The 22,941-nt window shown below is 36.6% G+C and overlaps 5 protein-coding genes across 5 annotated transcripts; 1 reads left to right on the top strand and 4 right to left on the bottom strand.

The window, feature by feature from the left end:
• Nucleotides 1-4,034: 4,034 nt before the first annotated feature.
• On the bottom strand, nt 4,035-4,667 carry LOC127253039 (agamous-like MADS-box protein AGL62). The gene has a single exon (XM_051277454.1). The coding sequence runs from the start codon at nt 4,665-4,667 to the stop codon at nt 4,035-4,037; it is 633 nt and encodes a 210-aa protein (XP_051133411.1).
• Nucleotides 4,668-6,755: 2,088 nt separating this feature from the next.
• Nucleotides 6,756-10,503, top strand: LOC127257063 (plastidial pyruvate kinase 1, chloroplastic-like). Its single transcript, XM_051283348.1, has 7 exons — nt 6,756-7,573; nt 7,682-7,769; nt 8,002-8,192; nt 8,307-8,425; nt 8,559-8,802; nt 8,925-9,159; nt 9,907-10,503. The coding sequence occupies exons 1-7, from the start codon at nt 7,046-7,048 to the stop codon at nt 10,233-10,235; spliced, it is 1,734 nt and encodes a 577-aa protein (XP_051139305.1). The 5' UTR covers nt 6,756-7,045; the 3' UTR covers nt 10,236-10,503.
• Nucleotides 10,504-13,640: 3,137 nt separating this feature from the next.
• On the bottom strand, nt 13,641-16,723 carry LOC127252061 (uncharacterized). The gene is made up of 8 exons (XM_051276072.1): nt 16,470-16,723; nt 16,281-16,354; nt 15,079-15,221; nt 14,938-14,984; nt 14,737-14,845; nt 14,606-14,667; nt 14,343-14,457; nt 13,641-14,043 (listed from the first exon to the last, which is right to left on the bottom strand). Exons 1-8 carry the CDS (start codon nt 16,647-16,649, stop codon nt 13,835-13,837), a joined length of 939 nt encoding a protein of 312 aa, XP_051132029.1. The 5' UTR covers nt 16,650-16,723; the 3' UTR covers nt 13,641-13,834.
• Nucleotides 16,724-17,144: 421 nt separating this feature from the next.
• On the bottom strand, nt 17,145-17,900 carry LOC127255302 (uncharacterized). Its single transcript, XM_051280789.1, has one exon. It carries the CDS (start codon nt 17,817-17,819, stop codon nt 17,355-17,357), a length of 465 nt encoding a protein of 154 aa, XP_051136746.1. The 5' UTR covers nt 17,820-17,900; the 3' UTR covers nt 17,145-17,354.
• Nucleotides 17,901-19,532: 1,632 nt separating this feature from the next.
• LOC127253030 (uncharacterized) lies at nt 19,533-20,384 on the bottom strand. The gene has a single exon (XM_051277444.1). It carries the CDS (start codon nt 20,382-20,384, stop codon nt 19,533-19,535), a length of 852 nt encoding a protein of 283 aa, XP_051133401.1.
• Nucleotides 20,385-22,941: the final 2,557 nt, after the last annotated feature.

The raw sequence follows: 22,941 nt of genomic DNA, 5'->3' as shown, positions 1-22,941 counted from the left end.
TTTTTCCTGCCTACATATTCGCAAAAATCTGCGCGGGAGTTTTTTGGGGCACCCACTCTGTCTCGATCGACGGCCTGACCGGCATTCGTATGTCGGGTCACGAATTCGCTGTTGTCTGCCGGGGCAGACGTCGACAATGATCCTTTCGCAGGTTCAACTATAGAATCCTTGTTACGAGTTCTTTTTTCTCTAAACGATAAGGCTTACCGGACTTCTCGCGATGACGCGGGTTCGTCGGCGCCCGTGCGCGAATCCTCGTTCGCAATCTACGGCTGGACGACGGGTCCGTGAACGTCGGACTAGGTCGTCGTTCGCGATTTTTGGCCGCGACATGCATCGCAGAAAATCCATTTTTCCTGCCTACATATTCGCAAAAATCTGCGCGGGAGTTTTTTGGGGCACCCACTCTGTCTCGATCGACGGCCTGACCGGCATTCGTATGTGGGGTCACGAATTCGCTGTTGTCTGCCGGGGCAGACGTCGACAATGATCCTTTCGCAGGTTCAACTATAGAATCCTTGTTACGAGTTCTTTTTTCTCTAAACGATAAGGCTGACCGGACTTCTCGCGATGACGGGGGTTCGTCGGCGCCCGTGCGCGAATCCTTGTTCGCAATATACGGCTGGACGACGGGTCCGTGAACGTCGGACTAGGTCGTCGTTCGCGATTTTTGGCCACGATGTGCATCGCAGAAAATCCATTTTTGCTGCCTACATATTCGCGAAAATCCGCGCGGGAGTTTTTTGGGGCACCCACTCTGTCTCGATCGACGGCCTGACCGGCATTCGTAAGTCGGGTCACGAATTCGCTGTTGTCTGCCGGGGCAGACGTCGACAATGATCCTTTCGCAGGTTCAACTATAGAATCCTTGTTACGAGTTCTTTTTTCTCTAAACGATAAGGCTGACTGGACTTCTAGCAATGGCGCGGGTTCGTCGGCGCCCGTGCGCGAATCCTCGTTCGCAATCTACGGCTGGACGACGGGTCCGTGAACGTCGGACTAGGTCGTCGTTCGCGATTTTTGGCCGCGACGTGCATCGCAGAAAATCCATTTTTCCTGCCTACATATTCGCAAAAATCTGCGCGGGAGTTTTTTGGGGCACCCACTCTGTCTCGATCGACGGCCTGACCGGCATTCGTATGTCGGGTCACGAATTCGCTGTTGTCTGCCGGGGCAGACATCGACAATGATCCTTTCGCAGGTTCAACTATAGAATCCTTGTTACGAGTTCTTTTTTCTCTAAACGATAAGGCTTACCGGACTTCTCGCGATGACGCGGGTTCGTCGGCGCCCGTGCGCGAATCCTTGTTCGCAATATACGGCTGGACGACGGGTCCGTGAACGTCGGACTAGGTCGTCGTTCGCGATTTTTGGCCGCGATGTGCATCGCAGAAAATCCATTTTTGCTGCCTACATATTCGCGAAAATCCGCGCGGGAGTTTTTTGGGGCACCCACTCTGTCTCGATCGACGGCCTGACCGGCATTCGTACGTCGGGTCACGAATTCGCTGTTGTCTGCCGGGGCAGACGTCGACAATGATCCTTTCGCAGGTTCAACTATAGAATCCTTGTTACGAGTTTTTTTTTCTCTAAACGATAAGGCTGACTGGACTTCTAGCAATGACGCGGGTTCGTCGGCGCCCGTGCGCGAATCCTCGTTCGCAATCTACGGCTAGACGACGGGTCCGTGAACGTCGGACTAGGTTGTTGTTCGCGATTTTTGGCCGTGACGTGCATCGCAGGAAATCCATTTTTGCTGCCTACATATTCACGAAAATACGCGCGGGAGTTTTTTGGGGCACCCACTCTGTCTCGATTGACGGCCTGACCGGCATTTGTACGTCGGGTCACGAATTCGCTGTTGTCTGCCGTGGCAGACATCGACAATGATCCTTTCGCAGGTTCAACTATAGAATCCTTTTACGAGTTCGTTTTTCTCTAAACGATCAGGCTAACTGGAATTCTCGCGATGACGCGGGTTCGTCGGCGCCCGTGCGCGAATTCTCGTTCGCAATATACGGCTGGACGACGGGACCGTGAACGGCGGACAAGGTCGTCGTTCGCGATTTTTGGCAGCGACGTGCATCGTAGGAAATCCATTTTCGTGCACTTGTAGGCAGTAAAAATGGGATTCCCCGCGATCCACGTCGCGGCCAGCAATCGCGAACGACGACCCCGTCAGCCTCTCACGGAGCCGTCGTCCAGCCGAATTTTGCGAACGGCGGTTCGCGCACGGGCGCCGACGAACCCGCGTCATCGCGAGAAGTCGAATAAGCCTTATCGTTTAAAGAAAGGAGAATTCGTGAAATGAATTCTATAGGTGAACCTGCAAAAGGATCATTGTCGATATCTGCCCCGGCAGACAACAGCGAACTCGTGACCCGACGTACGAATGCCGCTCAGGCCGTCCATCGTGATAGAGTGGGCGCCACGAGTCCCAAAAAACTCTTGCACGGATTTTCGTGCACTTGTAGGCAGCAAAAATGGGATTCCCTACGATCCACGTCGCGGCCAGCAATCGCGAACGACGACGCCGTCAGCCGCTCACGGAGCCGTCGCCCAGACGAATTTTGCAAACGGGGGTTCAAGCACGAGCGCCAACGAACCCGCGTCATCGCGAGAAGTCGAATAAGCCTTATCGTTTAGAGAAAGGAGAATTCGTAAAATGAATTCTATAAGTGAACCTGCGAAAGGATCATTGTCGATATCTGCCCCGGCAAACAACAGAGAACTCGTGACCCGACGTACGAATGCCGCTCAGGCCGTCGATCGAGACTGAGTGGGCGCCATGCGTCCCCAAAAACTCCTGCACGGATTTCTTTGCACATGTAGGCAGCAAAAATGGGATTCCCTGCGATCCACGTCGCCGCCAGCAATCGCGAACGACGACCCCGTCAGCCGCTCACGGAGCCGTCGCCCAGACGAATTTTTCGTACGAGGGTTCACGCACGAGCGCCGACAAACCCGCGTCATCGCGAGAAGTCGAATAACCCTTATCGTTTAGAGAAAGGAGAATTCGTAAAATGAATTCTATAGGTTAACCTGCGAATGAATCATTGTCGATGTCTGCCCCGGCAGACAACAGCGAACTCGTAACTCGACGTACGAATGCCGCTCAGGCCGTCAATCGAGACTGAGTGGGCGCCATGTGTCCCAAAAAACTCCTGCACGGATTTTGTTTGCACATGTAGGCAGCAAAAATGGGATTCCCTGGAGATGGATTCGTGATCGTGATGTCATGGGTTAAAATCTCGACACCTTCATGACTTGCATACCACACATAGTTTTCCTAATGTGTTCAAGCCTAGTTTCAAGACTATTATGTTCGGTCGGGGGTTTTTCCATAGCGCATCCGAAGAGTAGCGGCTTTGAATTTCCACGTTATCATCAATTGCAAACAATGTCCTTGCTATTCTCGATAGAGTCGGAAATATGACTCAAAACCTTATTAAAATAAAAAACAGGGCTTTCGATATCATTATAGCCTAAGATCGCCTAGTTTAATTAATAGTTCTAATTTAACTTATGTTCATGTCTTATAATTTTGTTGACACAATCTCCAATTTTAACTTGTATATGTACACACGTCACAACATCTTGTGTTCTTGTTGATGAATGTCATGTAACTATTGCTTTAATGGAATTATATTATATTTGCCTTTTGTACATCATATTATTTTATTTTTTACAAGAATAATATATTTTGTTGCTAATTTTGCTATAATTATATCTACACACATAATAATCATATATCATTTCACTTTTAGCATAATTTGATATCATGATATCAATAGTTGGCATTAATAATATAAAAATTGGCATATGTATACAATATTCAATATCAAAACATTAATTTTACTAGATTTTTTTCCCCAAAACACATATGATAGTGTTCGATTTACATAAATTTTGTTGCCTTGTATTTTAGATATATAATCACCAAAACACATGATAGTGCATGTCTAAAATAAACTCAATATTAAAAACGATTAATTTATTTCAAAAACAAGTTTTATTAATAGCAATGTAAAGACTCAAAAAAGCGAAGGCCCAAATCCAATAGTAAATCCCTGCAGCCCCATCGGAAGCTGCCCTGCGCCGCCACCAGCCTCCACCGCCACAAACGGCGGCGGCATCAAGATCATCATTTTCTCCACCTGCCGGAAAACATTCATCCTCAAATCTTCCATGGCTTCCCTCAACTGCTCCAACTCTCCCATACCCATCTCCTTCACCGGCGCCTCCCACCACCGCCCCTCGCCGCCGCCGCCACTCTTCTCCCTCAGGCGGCTCAGCTCCTCCGCCCTGCCTCTCTCAGCCTCCACCGCGCCGAGCAATTCGTTCAGCTGCAAATTCAGCTCCCGTATTCCGGCGCTGCGGTGAGCCTCCACGAGCTGTAGAGCCGCCGGCTTGGGCGGCTGAGCCGCCTGGCCCTGGAGGTCCAGGTAGCGATCGACGACGGAGTCGACGCTAGGGTGGCCGAACGAAAAAACTTTCTTCCCCGGAGAGAATACGATAATCGCGATTTCGGCCGCGCATAAAGTGCAAAGCTCGCTGGCTTTTTTGAAAAGTCCCGACCGGCGCTTCGAGAAGGTTACGAGGAGATTGCTTTCTTTCGACATTCTCTTCATTTGAATCTTTTGACGGCCTCGGCTCTTTCTCGCCATACTTGCCGACTGTTACAAAATTTCTGTATAAAAAATAAATATTTGATTTGATATAAATAGAGATCGACACGAGATTGATTTTGATTGGTGCATTGTAGGGGTATTCATCTATCCATACATTGAATTTCTTTTGCTTCTTACTAGGAAATTTTTAGAATTTTTTGATCCTATATTCATTATTTTTATTTTTTTTGTTAGGAAATTGTATTAATAATCACGTTTTTATAGTAAGTTTGTACAGATCAAACGATTGTGCTGGAAGTGTATTTTATTGTGTTTATGTAGGTGTGATGAATTGAATTATAATACTATTATATCATGTACATAATATTAATACTCTCTCTTGTACAAATGGAATTATTCTTTTTATTATTTATTATATTGTATTATTTGATTTGTGTTTTAGTGTATTATTTTACTCTTTGTTATACAATATTTTATATTCTTTTAATGTATTATTTCTAGATTAAATAGAAAATAGTTATATTTTTTATTGTTAGTGTAGGTTTATATTTTATTGTATTATAATATTTATTTTAAAATAAATTTCAGCCTTTGGAGGTAATAATTTTTCGACTTAAATAATTTCTACTAAAACTTGGCAGATTTTTTCTTTTTTTCAAAATCTAGGCAGATTTTATTGAAAGATGAATACATCGTGTTGATAGTTTAGATGTAAATTTTTAATTGAAGTTGGTTTTTCTTTTCTTTTCTTTTTTTTCTTTTCACCAGATGTTATAGTCTTAGCATGTTGAGTCATTATATATTCTCTTTATGAAATTTAAATTGCTACTCATTTAATTTTTATTGTTAAATTTATTGAACAATATATTATTATTTCCACTATCAATAAGTATCAATATGAGGAGAGCCTATAATCGGGTTTGTAGTATGAGATTGGGTCGTTGGAGGAAAAATTTTGTACCCTCGTTTAAAGTGCAAAAATAAAAAATATAGAAGTACTAGCGAAATTACTATAAACCTATGCAAAAGAGGGTTCGTTGCAAATCATCAAATATGATTATTTGATGGCGAGATGTTGACCTTTACGAGCATCAACGATATGAGTGTTGGACCAAGCTATAGTCAAAACGAATGATAATTCGATTTTACAATTCCGAGCACACTAGTAATGACCGACAACAGTGAGTATATAAATCGGGATGGATTCAAGGGTACAATCACTTCTCTTTTTTCAAAACATTTAGATCATAAAATGTAAGTGATATCACTTAGACTAAGTGACACACTATAAGTATGTGATAAATCTCACTGTGACAGTTGTGTTGCTAAAGCTCAACTTTTGATTGTGACTGAAATGTGCGTATTAAGACACATTATTATATATCAGATGCTACATATAATATTATCTTTTTAAATTAAATTATATTAATTATATAAATATATCATATTTATCTACATTATGTATTTCTACTGATACTAAAAATATTTTAACAATTTATATTATATTACATAAATATCGTTACTTTTATATCACACAAATATAATCTTAATATTCCTGAAACTCAATGCATGATAGATAAGAGACAAGAAATATCATATTACCGTTATTAACAACATAAAAATAGTATAAATTTTATCCAATATAATATTTACAAAATTTACTCAATAATTATATAAATATATCGTAACAAACTCAACCAACATCACGATTATCGAATTTCAAATTAAAATTAAACCAAAAAAATATTTCAAAAATTAAAAAGCCATCTCAACAATTTCTAAGAATTTGTTTGATTTTTATAGCAATTAAATAATATTTATTTACATTTAAAATATAAACCAAATCCACCCCAATTGCATAATTGTGATTTCTCGTTAGCCTACCTGCCGCAAGAGTAGTTGACCGTTAAATTTGGCCGAAACCTACGGCTGCTATACACAATAGCCTACACTTTTAGGTACTTCTGACCTGACCTGACCTGACCTGACCTGACCTGACCGACTGACTGACCAATGCTGCACGTTTTTTTCAGCTGTGCTGTGCCGTCCCTATAGCAATATAGTAGGAGTAATTTTTTAATGACCCCCACCCCACCCAACCCTACCCCCCACCCACCTAGGGTTCCCCACACTATAGTTGTCACAGGCCAATGCAAAAGAAAAGAACGTACTCACTCACGCCTCCCCTGCCTGCCTGCAAAGTGCAAAACTCCATATTCGTCCCTTGTGAATTCCGCAAATTTGTTTCTGTTGAATAGTTATAACTCATCGAGCGAAGATCTTGACGGATTTCTTAGAATTCGTGTTGCCCAAGTATTTCCGCTTGGGCCGTACGTTTGATTGTGTTCATCCCTTAGATCACTGCCGCAGATCTCTTGCATTGTCGTTCATTGACTGCAGAATTAGCATATACCATGGCTGCCGCGGCTGATTTGGTACTCAACGTCTGCGGGACTGTCAACCAAAAACATGGTGTCGATTTGAAGAAAGGGGTGTTCGGTGCTCCGATTTCTGTTAGTCTCGGCAACGGCGGCAAGTTTAGAACGAGGAGCGCTAAAATTAGGGTTCAATCTGTGATGCAGGTCGGAGTGCCGAAATTAGGGATTTCTGGCGATTTGAAGGAAGAGACGGTGGGATTGGATGTGGTTTCGGAAGGGGAATTGAAGGCGAAGGGATTTAGGGGGTTAAGGAAGACGAAAGTGGTGTGCACAATAGGGCCGGCGTGCTGTTCGTTGCCGGATTTGGAGAAATTGGCCGCCGGAGGGATGAATGTGGCCAGGCTCAACATGTGTCACAACACTAGGGATTGGCAGCGGGATGTGATTCGGAATGTGAAGAGGTTGAATGAGGAGAAAGGATACTGTGTCTCTCTGATGATCGACACTGAAGGAAGCCAGATTCACGTGGTTGATCATGGTGCTCCTTCCTCTGTCAAAGCAGAGGTATCCAATCTAGCTTCCATAGCCATGAGTTTATGCAGCTCTTATGTTTTTCGTTTCAGAAATTTGCTGTCCTTTTATTCACGAATTTGTTGTTTCTTGTTGTCTCAGGAGGGCTCGACCTGGTTCTTCACCAACGAGAAATTCCAGGGCTCACGTCCATTTACCATTCAAGCAAACTATGAAGGCTTTTCCGAAGGTAAATTCAGTTCTGTCGACATTTTGTGGAGTAAGTAGTGTTGTTTTATAAGTAATCGTAGAGGTTATATAGTAAAAGAAGTTGAAATTAAACTTTAAGTTGTATTTGTTTTCGAACATGAGAACTATTGGCCATAACAGCATGAGATGAATGTGAAGATTCTTAAGCTACAGAATTGAGTGGTTTCCATCTTCCTTTTATTTTGTTCACTGGTTAATGTTGGTTTCTCCAGGCATTAATGTGGGAGATGAAATTGTTTTCGATGGAGGGATGGCAACTTTCGAAGTGGTAGAGAAGGTTGGGAATGATTTGCAGTGCAAGTGCACAGATCCAGGCCTGCTCCTGCCGAGAGCGAAGCTGAGTGTTTGGAGGGAGGGAAAGCTAGTTGGGAAGAATTACGAGCTTCCCACTTTGTCGGCTAAGGTTGATACATCGTTTTCTAGCTATGAATGCATTTAATAAAGTAGGCGATCAATGCTAGTCCAAAATGTTTCTTGATTGATCAATAACATAGGTATCTCCTGTTGTCATCTACAGGATTGGTCCGACATTGAATTTGGAATATCTGAAGGTGTAGATTTTATCGCCATGTCCTTTGTCAATGACGCCGATTCTGTTTCCCATCTGAAGAACTACCTCTCCATCAAATCATCGAAGTAATTAATTTCCCTCTTCATTATTCATATCTGTTGTCACTACGAAAACACAATCCCGGCATGGATGCTGTTATGATTTTGAATTTACTCTTGCAGACAATACTGAGCATTAACAATGTTTTATTGTTCCCAGATCAATAAAAGTGTTGGCTAAGATTGAGACACTCGAGTCCCTCCGTAATTTGGAAGAAATTGTGGAGGCTTCAGATGGGATCATGATTGCCCGAGGAGACCTCGGAGTTGAAATACCATTGGAACAGATTCCAACGGTGCAAGAGAAAATCACCTATTTATGCCGGCAGCTAAATAAACCTGTAGTTGTAGCTTCTCAGCTTCTCGAGTCCATGATTGAATATCCTACACCAACAAGAGCTGAGGTACTGGCTTTTTCTACCTGCCAATAACTTTCTATAGCAATTTTCCGACCTGATTAATCAAAGGGCCTAAGATGAAAGCATGAAAAATCGGAATTTAACTTTCAGTTGGATTAATATATCAGGTTGCTGATGTTTCCGAAGCTGTCAGACAAAATGCCGATGCGCTGATGCTCTCAGGAGAGTCAGCTATCGGACCTTACGGACAGAAAGCTGTTTCTGTGCTGTGTACGACCAGCAGCAGAATGGAGCTTTTGAACAGGGAAGAAAAGAGGCGAAGCACCACATACAGGAATGAGCTAAAAGCATCTTTGCCCGACCAGATTGCCGAGCAAATCTGCAATTGTGCTTCTGAAATGGGTACACTTTTCTGTTTTCATTTACCTCCATGTAAATATAGTCGACGAATTTAAACAATGGAGTTCGCAAGAGATCTATAACAAGCGTTCTTGAAATTTGATCATAATAATTATAGAAGGATTCAACTGAGGAATGGATTGTATATAGGATCAAATATTTTTGTTTATATGCCTTAGTTTAGTTTGCCATTTCGCCGAGTTTTCACCGACGGTATGCAATATTGGGCTTTTGAATTCGTATTGGGCTGAGCCCATCTAGTGTATTCTCTTAGGGTGTGTTTGTTTGGGGGTTTGGATTTTGAATTGAGATTTGAATAGTAAAATTTTTTAATTAGAATAGTTGTATGATATGATATAAATATATGTTGATGTGATGTTTTGAATGTAAAATTGATTTTTAGTATAATATAAAAAATGAAAAATAAGTATTTGATTTGATATTTTTGGAGGGAAAAAATTGAATGAATAGTATAAATCTGGGTAAATCCCCCAAAAGAACACACCCTTAGTTTATTTGAATAGACTTAGAGATATGAATTTGTAATCTTGTCGTGAAGTTCTTCGTTTTTGTCCATTGACGTAGCCAACATGTTGTTGGTGAATCACGTAAATCTATGTTTCTTTACGTTTTATGTTTGTTATTCGACCATTAATCCTAATCCATCACAACAATTTTCTTGGTCGAATCACATTGCCCTGCCCACTAGATGAAAAATTCTTAATCCTTTACATGTTTTTATGGCTGCAGCCGACAACTTAGGGCTGGACGCGATATTTGTGTACACAAGACACGGGCAGATGGCGTCGCTGCTGTCGCGCAACCGTCCAAATCCTCCGATATTTGCATTCACAAACGACGGAAGCACAAGGATGGCGCTAAACTTGCAGTGGGGAGTGACGCCACTTGAGCTTGATCTTTCGGACGACATGGAAGCAAACATCAGCCGATCGATCGATCTGATAAAGGCGAAGGGACCGATAAAGAAGGGAGACACAGTGTTGGTAGTCTCGGACATCATTCCAACTTCTACCACACAGACAGTGTTTCAATCCATTCAGGTTAGGACTGTTGCTTAAGAGAAGACTTCAAATTGCTTATCAACATTATCGATATTTTGGTTCTAAACATTTATTGGTTTTTCTACTTTAATACTGTTGGTCATTTTTTTTGTTAATTAATGATACTTAGAATCTGATCAGAATCCCTTTGAGAAAATTATTGACAAATATGTTTATGATATGTTTTTCGTTTATGTTGATATCTGTGTGTAATAAGTCCAACAGAAAGGCTAATGGATGGATACAGAAGGACATTGGCATTGGATCATATTTTATTTTAATCCAATGGGAGGTAAGGTATTTATTTATTTTTAATTACTTTCTATTTATTAATTTTATAAACAAAATCATGCTTACTGATGTGTTTGGATTCGCTTTGGTTACTGTACATATTTATAAAAATAAGATGATATTTTCGTGGAGCAGTGCAGGTTCTCACGTCATTAAAATAATAATAATAATAATAATAATAATAATAATAATAATAATAATAATAAGATGATCTGCTTTGGATTATAAGCTTTGCCAGAAAGCCAGAAAAAAGCTAATATATTTGAAAAAAAAAACTTGTCACATATCTTACTATTCGATAATAAACTTGTACTTTACTTGTGGTTCATTTAGTATTAACTAAACCATATATTTTAGCTTATTGTTGAAATAAAAACAATTGGCATTGTTTAATGATATTTTCTGAAATATATATATAGTCCACAAATAATAAAATAATATCAAAAATATCAAAAGTTTAAAGGTAAAATTACTTATAACTCTCCTGTAATTTCGAAATTGTGTAAAATCTCTTTATACTTTAAAAATTGCATGATCCACTCTGATATTTTAAAAAACGTTCATGAAATTCCACCACCATGAAATTTTCCTCGTTCATGTGATAAGAAGATGATTTCCTATCTATATGTTTCGTATAGCAGGGGGTTTTATGCAATATTTTTGAAAGCAGAAGTGAGCGTATGCAATTTTTTAAAGTAAAATGAGAATTTACGCTGAGTTTCGAAACCACAAAGTGATTTCATAAAATATTTTTTTTTAAGTATAAAGGGACGTCGTACAATTTTTAAAATAAAGGGAAAATTTACTCTGAATTTCGAAACCACGAGAGTTATGAGCAATTTTGCCAAGTTTAAAATACATCCATATAAAATAAGATTTTTATGGCCAAATAATTTTTCATATTGCCTCCAATTATTTTTTAAAAAAAAAAAAAGAAAAAAAAACATGAGTAATTGATATAATATATTACGAAAAATATTTGAGGTAATAATTATTTAAATAAAATTTGCTATTAATAATTTTCTTAGATATTTTTTATTAATAATTTATTTGTTTGTTAAGATTTCACTCAAAATGATAAAATTATTTAAAATTCTAACCTCAACAAAACTGTTTCGTCATTCCGTTATTAGTCAGTTAGTATATTAAAAAATAATAGTATAATATTTTATTAATTAATAAAACTATAGAGTATAATATAATTTTGATAATTTTATTATGTATAAATTAATTATATATATGTAATGATATATTTGTACATAAAGTATCTCTGTTTTTCACATAAATTACATAAAGTGTCTCTATTTTTATAAATAAAGTGTCTCTGTTTTTTAAGACAAAGTAATTATATATATGTAAAAAAAAGAATACTCCATTCCTCTTAGCATAAAGTGTCTCTGTTTTTTATTTTCGTCTTAATTTGTCTTTTTTTTTAAAATATAATTATGCAGTTTAATAATTCTATTTAATTATCTTAATCTTAATTTATAATTATTTTTATTATATAATAATTACACTTTTTTAAATACTTAATAATTATATTTTATCTAAATTTTCATAGACACTTGTTTGTGGGACGAAAAGAGTATAATTTTGAATAAAATAGACAAAAATAATAATAAAAAAAAAAACTTTTAATTAGGTCATATAATGTCATCTTTAACTGATTTTTCTTTTTTTATTACTCCAAATTTTTTTAAAATTTTAAATTCACTCCATTATATTCTATATTCAACTTGAGGTACTGTAAACCAAGAGATTAATATCTCTACAAGGATTTGACTTCTAAATATATACTGGTAACTAGACTACTCTTTCTTCTCCCCTACCGTATTGGACCGGTCCCTGCCCTTCGGCCTAGAAAAACTCGAATCAATTGCGTTTACCGGCCGGTCGACCGATTGGACCGGCCTGTGTCCTGAAACCGACTACCACAGCATCGTTAACGCAAGGATGGAACTCGAACGATGATGTCGGATTCTTGCCATTCTTCTCTTCATTTTCGCACTCTTCACAGCAGTAACTCTTTCTCTCTCCTATCACCACCGGAGGATCAATGGAGATTGAGAACCAATCGTAAAAAATTCTGCTGAAAAATCCATCCTCGAAGATATGGCTGAAAACCCAATCGTCGAAAATGCGGTTGAGAAACTCATTGTTGAAAATATGTCTGAAAAACCAATCCTCAAAACTCAGATATGCTTCAGAAGAGAAACCAGACAAGCTCGCCGCCATTCTCAGGTAATTCATAGTTGCAGACGATGATTAATTAGCAGAGTACTCAGGTTTCATATATATATATATATATAAATGTATATGTATGTATATGCACAAGAATGGTTGTTAAGATATTCAGTTATACGATTTGATATGATATAATAATATTATTTGATTTGGATTTAGTAAGATTCATATCAAGTGATTGTAATTTATGGGTTGTTCATTCATTATCTGGTTTGTTGTAATTGTGTTATTAGATTTTATTTCTTAATATATGTATTATAACATATATATATATATTTTAAGTAAATAAATCAAACTAAATATATCTATTACATTATTTTCTAAATATAATAATATTAATGAATAAAAAGTATATACCATAATTAAAACTAAAATTATATTTTTATTTATTAGAGAAAGGAAACCTTCTATATCAATTTAAAAAATTAGTAAATAACAACTGTATTTTTTATTAACACGGAATTGAATATCTTCAAATCAAATCGAAAAAGAAAAAAAAAAAATCAAATTTTGAATTAATATTTGATTAATATTTTTAAAGTTGTATTTTAAAATTTTTAATTGAATAGAATAATATATTAACTATTTCAAATCAAGTACAAATCCTTCCATCCACCTAGAGGTATATCTCAATAAAATATTTTAATTATTTTTAGAATTATATCTCTTTAGAATTATATCTCAATAAAATATCTGTAACATGAATATCATATTTTGTAGATAATAAAATTTTATATAATACAAATAAATAAAAATATATATATATATATTTATTTATTTATCATTATCATAAATTAAGTTTATAAAAAATAAAAAATTTTAAAGGTAGATAAAAATATTTGTTAACCGAAGAGAAATATAGAAATGAAGAGGTTTTGAGTGAATCGTAAGTGTAAAATGTTACAGATTTAACTCGATTATTGAATATATTTAAGATGGACAAACTTACAAAAGATAGAAAGAGATATCTTTTACTTACAAAATTCCACAAAGTTGAGAGAGTATGTTTATATATGAACAATGAATGTAGAGTGAGAGAAAGACAGAGAGAGTTGACAACATGCATGTTAAAATGTCATCCATCAGATGATAGTTTCTTCTTCTTCTTCTTCTTCATTTCCAAGATCAGCAGTGTTAGTGTAGTTGTAGGAGTCCGAGTCCGAGTCCGACCACAACATAAGAGTGGAAAGGAGAGCGACAGTAGCAGTTTCGACACGAAGCCGAAGAGGGCCAAGACCGACACCAATTGCACCTGCCTCCATCACCCAATTCACCTCATCTTTGCTCAAGTCTACAATGCATTCATTCATTCAATTCTAAAAACCATATGATAAAAGGATCAAAACATCCGAAAAAGCAAGCCACGGAAATGTATAGTTTCCACTTTAAATTGGCAAATGTATGTTTTTTTTTGGATTAAAGGGCTCTCTCTATCAAACCTTATATGAACAGAAGAATCTTAGAATCCACAGGAAGGGGCAAAAATTGGAACTTTTCAAGCTCTACTATGAAATTGTATGCGTCGAAAAGAGGCAATAAGGAAAACTAGAATTCTTTCATAAGGGAAAGGAGAGTGTGACGATTTCTAACCTCCTTCAGGCCCAATTATAATGATCCCAGAAGATTGCCTTTTTAAGGAGCTCAACGCATTAAAAACAGGAGGGGCCTCTGCAGTAGCCACAAAGGATAAACTTGACTCACCAACCTAAGTTAAAGACCCGAAAATTTTTAAATCTACAAGAACGAAAGAGCAGAGTTGAAATCATAAAGTTTTGCATATCATGAAAATAAGCCAAGCAGTAAGTTACAGTGTTTAGAAATTTATATAACATTTCAACAGATGAGATACTTACAACAGGTAGGAGATCAACCAGCTTAAGGGGAGGCTTTAAAACCATTTGATGCAATCGCTGACCTATAAAAGAAAGTAGCATTTGTTATTAAGTATGAGGTCATCTAGCAATGAAAATAATCCACACTTTACATTGTTTTGCGGCAGCTAGGATGACCCGTTGCAGCCTCTCAATCCGATTCTCTGATATAAACTGAGAATGCTCTGTCAGTAAAGGAGTCACACTGGATGCTCCAAGCTCCTAAGATACATAAAAAAATAAATAAATAAAAAGCTCCTAAGATGCATAAAGAAATCAACATCACTAACTCACTATCAATGGAAGAAACATACAGTGCACTTCTCCACTAGCCAATCAGCCCGGCCTCCTTTTAGTGTGCCTTAAAGAATACATGGAAATACAATCTTAAAAAACCAATGGAGGTGTGAAAAGTGACGACCAAGAGGGAAGTGGTTGATTATCCGGAAACTCACCAAAAGCAGCAAATACATGCCACTGCGTGGTTTGTGTAGATATTAATCTTGGGTTCTCCAGGGCTTCAAAATCTGCCCCTGAACGATCAATCTTCTCTATGCATCCTCTGACCAAGCCTCCCTTGCCATTAAATAGCTCCACCCTTGGAAAAAATAAGCCATATGATAAACAATGGAACAAAGTGGCCCTAAAAGATCACTCTGTCCTAAGATGGAGTGCCATTAATGACCACAGCCACCTACATTCCTGTTGGCTAGATACAGAATTCTATTTAGTTCATATTAGTTGATCACAGAGGATCTGTTTTTCTTCTAGAGGACCAGAACATGGCAACAGTAGAGATAATTGACAGGGGAAGCAGGACAGTTTGTGGAAGAGCTAGGCCTGTTCGACATGTGGCTGGCTGAGCAGTTAGGAGCTGAACCACATCTCCCCATTCCCCTTTCACCTCTTACTTTACCGAAAGCTAAAATGGTATTTTAGGTCATAGAATTAAATAGAATTAAACATCTAAATTGCTATTGTCCCTGCTATTGTCATTCTCTGATTTCTTTCTTTATTTTTTCCTTTCTATCAGTTTATCTTTCAGCAGTTAAACAACTCTACATCAATTGTTCTTTGTTTTCTTCTCATTTTTTCGCTTCCATACAACCTTATATAAATCTCTTCAGATTGTTGTTTTTCTTCGCTCTTTTATCTTCCAACTTGAATCTCTCCATAGCATGCTATCAGCCACTATCCTAAAGTTATCAAATTTGATAATCTACCTACAAAACTAATTAGACTACTAAATATCTTTGATAGCATGTTATTTTTAATATGATTGTTGTATATACTATTTGATTATTAAAAATTCCTTAAATTGCGATCATCCTGATGTACCACTATAAGCTATAGCGTTTTAACAGTCCAGCCGCCAGGCTATCCCATAGCAACAACTAGGATTTGGTTTTCTGAGAAATCATGAGCTCCGATCGGAACTCCAAAAAGGCTTCGGTAAGTTACAGTTGCAAGTAACCTATAAAGCGCATAGCCTATTGTGCTTTTCACTCGTGATTGCTTAATTACATACTATGCAAGTAAATCAAAGAACGCAAACATAATCAATCACCAATGAGGAATAAATCGTAAAATGATAAAAAAAAAAAATGTAGATTGACTGAATGAGAAAATCGACAAATGCAGTGAAAATCAATTATACCTATCATTAAGCCCAAGCCTTAGAACCTTGGTCATGTGCCAGAATTCATCCCCTTCCACCCGCACAACACCACCCTGCAAACCAACCAACAATTCGAGTGAGTGCTAGGTAATTAAATACAGGTTCCTTACCGAGGGATGTTGCATTTCTTCTGTAGTGTAGCCTGTAGGAAAGAGTGAAGAAGCGTGCCTTGGAAGGGGGTAAGGTCTCGGAGAAGAAGCGAGGAAGGCCTCCGCGAGACTGGTTAGAGTCAGAAGAAGAAGGTGGAGATGAAGATGAAGAAGAGGAGAAAGCCCGAAAATTGAAACGCAAAGAAGTAGAAAGGTTGGGCAGTCTGAGTAGGCGATGAACAGAAACAGGTGATTGCATTGGCGATTAGCGAAGCTCAGTCGTGCGCCGGCCTTGGATTCGATTGTGTGTTCTTGTTCTTGGAAGGGTTTTGTTTTGTTTTGTTTGTATGAAAGCTACAGCCAAAATTACATTTAAACCCTCCTCCTCTCTCTCTCTATTTCCCAGACGCAGCCTTACTTGCAAGTTGCAAGAGGATTGATACTTAGATATATTTTTCATTTTGCATTTTGCACAAAAGCAAAAACTATGATTGAACTTCTATAACATATTCGTTCAATAAAATAATAATAGAGCTAATAAAAGGAATAAAAATTATTTTTTTATTTTATTCTATATTATAATTATCAATTTTGTCTCATTCAAATTAAAATTAATCAATTTTGGTATCATAAACACTAGACAACCTATACAGTCAATACAACATTATTCATTATCCTATATTAAATATGATCGTATTGAATTCATACGATTTTGTTCTCAACATAACAATATTTCCACTTGTATTCAGATTCATATCCTATACTATATTCACGGCCATATTTTAATAAATTTATGTTTGAATGAGATCAAAATTAACAAAAAAATATATTTTGAAACTAATATTGATAATGATAATATGGAATGAGACCAAAAATATCTTTTTGCTCAAAATGCACTCAAAATATCTCAAAATATTTCCATTGAGGCAATTCATCGAACACCTTCCCTGCACTCCCATTACATTCATTCAGTCCCTCCCTCGCCTTCGTCCACAGCCACATAGCCGCCGCCCATTTCGCAGACCATGTCCCACACGCCTTTCTCGACCGGCACCACCGACAGCCGCGGCTGCCGGAAAAGCGCAAACTCCGGCGCCTTTATCTCCTTCTTCATCGCCCCTAACTCCACCCTCCTCTCCATCTCTCCCACAGCCTTCACCTCCACCGCACCGCCGTCGCCGTCGGCGTACCACTCGCGCAGCACCTCGACGACGCCCACCACGGATCGAGATTTGGGTCCCGATCCCGAATGGTAGAAGAAGCAGAGGTCGCCGGCGCGCATCTGCTTCATGTACTTCTGCGCCTGCTTGTTCCGCACGCCGTCCCATTTGGAGACCCCCTCGTCGGACCCCCGCTGATCCTCCCACGACCACTCCCCCGGCTCCGTTTTCAGCAGCCAATAGCTTTTGTCCTTGCCCCGCCCCGCCATATTTTTAAGCTTTTATTCTATTTTTGTCTTCTTCTGGTTTGGATGTTTCTTTTCGTGTGAACAATGCGTTTGATTTCAGTTTGGATATTTGAAGGACGGGAATGTAATGCCCGGCCTTTTTGGCGCCAAAAGTAGAGTTTGTTAATATTAAATTTGCTTTTTTAATTTCTTTTTATATATAAATATATTTTTTATCTTATTCATTTAAATATAAATGGAATAATTAGCTTTATAAATAGAATTTTGGAATTTGAAATTTTAAAAAACGATAATATTTGATTTGATATTTTGTAAGGAAACAGACAATTTTATTATATACAACATATGTAGTAAATTCTATAAGAGTATATGGTACGATGTGTTGTATGTAATAATATGTTGTTTGACAGCACTTGTTGTGCGGTGTGTTGTCGGTATACAACTCAATTTTAAGATGTGTTGTCTGTAATAATATGTTGTCAATATGTGCTGCGGTCGTTACTGAATTTTAAGATTCAGCGCCGCCGTCTTTTCTGAAAAAAAAAATATATATTTAGGGGATGTTATTCTTAAAATGAATAAAAAATTAATTGTATAAACATAGCCATAATATGATCTGTGAAGCCATAATCAAATGAGTATATTTAATACGATGTTTTTCCGAAAATAAATAGTATTAAATGAATTAAAAAAAATTGTTTGGGGGTTTGGATTTTGAATTGGAATTTGAATAGTAAAAATTTTGAATTTGAATAGTTGTACGATGTGATATAAATAGGTATTGATGTAATGTTTTGAACATAAAATTAATTTTTAGTATAATATAAAAAATGAAAAATAGATATTTGCTTTGATATTTTGAGGGGAAAATTTTTGAATGAATAATAGAATTTTATCAAAATCCTACAAACGTACACACCCTAAATGTGTTAATAGAGCCATAATATGATCTGTGAAGCCTCCTTATGTGCATGAAATGAGTGACACATCCACGGGCAACGGCATCACTTTAGACTTACCAATACCAATACCAATACCAATACCTCGGAAATTGTAGATGATTGATTGTTATAATTACAATGCAATGCAATAATATTACATTACACTTTCTTTAATTCTTCTTCAATCATGCAATACAATCATGTATTCATTCTCCCAACCTTAATTCATTATTGGAAAGAAGCCCATTATTGAATTTTGCACAAGCACATCTACAACCCATACTCAGCATCCATTCTAACTGTTTAATGAGATACTTTTGAGATCTCATCTAACCAATAAAATGCCGTTGGCAACAAGGAAAGGCCAACAACAATGGAGATGGATGGGCTCCACATCATATCTCTCTCTCTTGTTGAATTCAACCAACAGTGCAAGATTGCAAATTAGAACAAATAAAACATACTACTACTATTATATACATGTATATGTTGAATCTGCATCAAATCTTCATGATCAACTATGTATGTGTTTGTTAATTTTGAAAAAGAAAGAAAGCAGCAATTCTACTGAAGAAAACATGGTGAAAGCCACACTTAAGTTACTTAGAAGGAAACCTTTCTTGGCTTTAGAAAATGGCGTTGTTAATAATACATATATATTATTGATTCTGTTCTTATCAGAAGAATCTTTTAGTAAAAGCAATTTTGGTATATTCCATTTATGTACGTCCCCACCCCACCATTGCAATGATGCAGAAATGCTTAAGCATATATGTAATGGCGGTACAAGAGCTTACTCAGGGGATAAGGCAGCTTCGCGTGAGCTATACAGCACATTTTCGGGAGCCTCACGAATACCGCCATTGAAGGAGCTGCTCGGAGCTTCCTCGACTTTTGCATTTGCAGTGCTTTGATCAGCACACATTAATTTTTGCCTGCACAGTTTCAGTTGATCTTCCAGTGACCTCGTCTTCGACTCGTTCCTCCACACCTGCAATTGCAGTAATCTGATGACTTGTTGGTCGTGGATTTGTTTCTCCTCTGCTAATCTTTTGTACTGCCTTGACTCCAATTCGATGGAGCTTTTTTCGCTCTGAAGCCGCAATATCATTGCCATGGCTTCCTTAGCTGCAATGGCGGAAGATGACCTTTCTTTGGCGAGATCTTCACGCACCGCATTGGCTCTTTGCCTCTCAATCTGTATCAGTCTTTTCAATGTAGATAGCTCTGAATCAGATGGTAATTTCTTATCGGTGGTGTGTCCGCTTTCCCAATCGCCATTCCCGATATCTAATTCTTCACCAGATGCTTCGCTAGGGTTTAATTCTTCGATTGCTTCCCCAACCTTATCTAACAAGGACGATTTCTCCAAGGATTCGACATTTTCCCTATCCAGATCCAGAGCAACGTTGGAACACAATCTACTGCTCTTCAGTCCTCCCCCTGATTTCCCTCCCAAACACCATAAACACCGAATCAAGCACCTGGAAAATCTGCCTGAACACAAAATGTTCAAACCAAAGGCGAACAGCAAAAACAGGCCTAAAACCTGGTTAAAGCAACCAAACCGGAAAAAACCACATCCGAAGAAGTCATAATAATAATAATCCAGGATCAAATCCTTCAAATTTGCAACACAATCCATTCAACACGAAATCGGGAAAACCAATACAGAATCTAAACTAAACATGGAGTATATAAATAGGAACATTGGAAGACAAATAATAAAAAAGGCAGCATGTAGGCAGGCAGGCAGGCAAGGATTTCAATCCGCAACAGTGAGCAGCAACAGCAGCATCCGTCTCACCTCTCATCAGAAGCAAATCTGCTTCCTGAGACTGAGAGAGAGAGAGAGAGAGAGAGCAATGGGCATTGTATTGAGACGCGGGCTGCAGCGTGGGCCTGAAAACGAGAAGATTTGCTATCAGTGGCACCAACGGCATCTCGCGACACATAAGCGTTGGACTATATATATCTATCTATCTATCTTAAATCAGAGAATTAGACACAGGATATTTTCAATTTTTTTCAATATATATATATATTTTATAAATAAAAGTGAAAAAAAAAATCAAAACTAGTTTCATTGTAATTAAAATTAATTAATTTTGATCTCGTAATAAAAAATTTATCAATTTTAGTCCAAATATAATTAATTTCAATCATTTTTTGTTACATTCTTACAAAATTTACATGGCCATGTTTTTGTTGAACGTAGCCGTGTAACCCTATTGTTACAAATCAATCTTACGTCACAACTACTTATGTCCATGTCAGCGCTGATTGTTAATTTTGTATGAATATGCCAAAAAAAAATGATTAAAATTAATTATATTAAGATTAAAATTGATAATTTTTTTTTTTTTAATGCTACTAAAATTGATTAATTATAATTATAATTGGAACAAATTAGATAAGACGGAGAGAGTATTTTTCATTTAATTGTTATTATTTTTTCTAAAATATACTCTTTATTTTTATAAAATATTCCCTCTGTGCAAATTTTACATTTGCATAATTTATTATATAAATATCATTATACATATGTTATAAAATACTAGTATAAATATTTTATTTTTTTTCTTAATTCATACTTATATTTTAATAATATAATAATTAATATCCAAATAAATAAGTAAATATGAACATTAAAAGTAGACTAAGGAAATATTATATTAAAACAACATTTAAAAATTAAATCCAAAAAAATAAATAAAAATTCAAAATAATAACATCTTAAAACACTCCCCACGTATGTGAGAGTACCTCTAAAAAAAAAAAAAAAAAAAAAAAAAAGAGCAGTTCTTATAGTCAAAATTGTTGTTGTGGCCTGAGTCAAAATTCAATTTCATTTCATGCTGGGAAGGCTTATCACGCCAGGTTTATCACACATAAAATGCTTAACAATATACTTTAGACCAACAAAAATAACTATTTGATTTACGAAAAAAAAAAAAAAGAAAAGAAAAATGTTTGTGACTTAAAATATGTTTTTGTTAAGGGTTGGAAATTAAATTAAAAATTAAAATAAAATTAAACCCCAATTTTAAATCCCAATCAAACAAACCCTAAACTTGCAATTTTTGACTTGACAATTTGGAGATAAGTCTGAAATTTGTATTCCTATTAATTTGTTCATCATGTAACTGCTTTCAGGTTTATGCATATGACTGACTGACTGGCCACCATTTTCACATTTCAATTTGGCTGTCAAATCTTGACTCTAATTTTTCCTTCTTTTTTTTTTTTTTTGGTTTTGATGTAATATTTTATTTTATTTTATTTTAAACAATATTTAAAAAATAAAATAATATATTTTTTTATTAAAAATCTCATCAACTAAATAAAAAAAAATTTATTTGGACAGCAAACCAAACCAACCCTAAACTTGGATAGACCCATATTCAATTCAATACTTGAATAATCAAATCAAATATAATCAATAAAAACGAGTCGTATCAAGGATAAATTTTCAAGTCTCACTATGAAACCATTGCCATTTCTTAATTATGATACATATATATATATATATATATATATTTGCTATCAAGATATATGGCGGCAATGTCAAATGTGATATAAGTTTGACTAGACTCAACACTCCCACAATATGATTTTTTTTCTTTTTTTTTTTCCAATTATTTAGTGTGTTATGTAATTTGATTTTAAAATAAAAATAGTAATTATTTTATTATTAATATTACTTATGATTATATAAAATTTGTTTTCGGCTTATTATTACATGCTAGATACTTTCTTCGTCCCCTAAAATTAGTCCATTTGGATCCAGCATGGAGATTAATATGATCAAAAATTAATTTTATATTCAAAACATCACATCTAGTTATTTATATTACATTATACAACTGTTACAAAAATTCAAACGTGAATTAGTGTGTATTTGGGAGTATTGAGAGAGTAGAGTCCAAACTAGATGGAAATCATTTTAATTGAGGAAATCTATGTGACACAAATTGAGTTCCTTAAGAATATTATTTTTATAAAATTATTCAAGTTTATTCTTGGATGAAGAACTTGATGGATTGAATATCAAATTACATTATGTCGATGAAAATGTTGATGTTGCGACATTGAGAAGTTATTTGGTGCGGAACAATTCAAAATGTCCGATAGACACATGTTTGAGTTTTATTGGGTCAAGTAATCGTGAGACAATTTGAGTCGATGTTGGAAGAGGATTT

This window comes from Andrographis paniculata, unplaced genomic scaffold, assembly GCF_009805555.1.
Source record: "Andrographis paniculata isolate CXL003 unplaced genomic scaffold, ASM980555v1 Contig12END, whole genome shotgun sequence".
Lineage (NCBI taxonomy): Eukaryota > Viridiplantae > Streptophyta > Magnoliopsida > Lamiales > Acanthaceae > Andrographis > Andrographis paniculata.
This window is presented reverse-complemented; position numbering and strand designations above follow the sequence as displayed.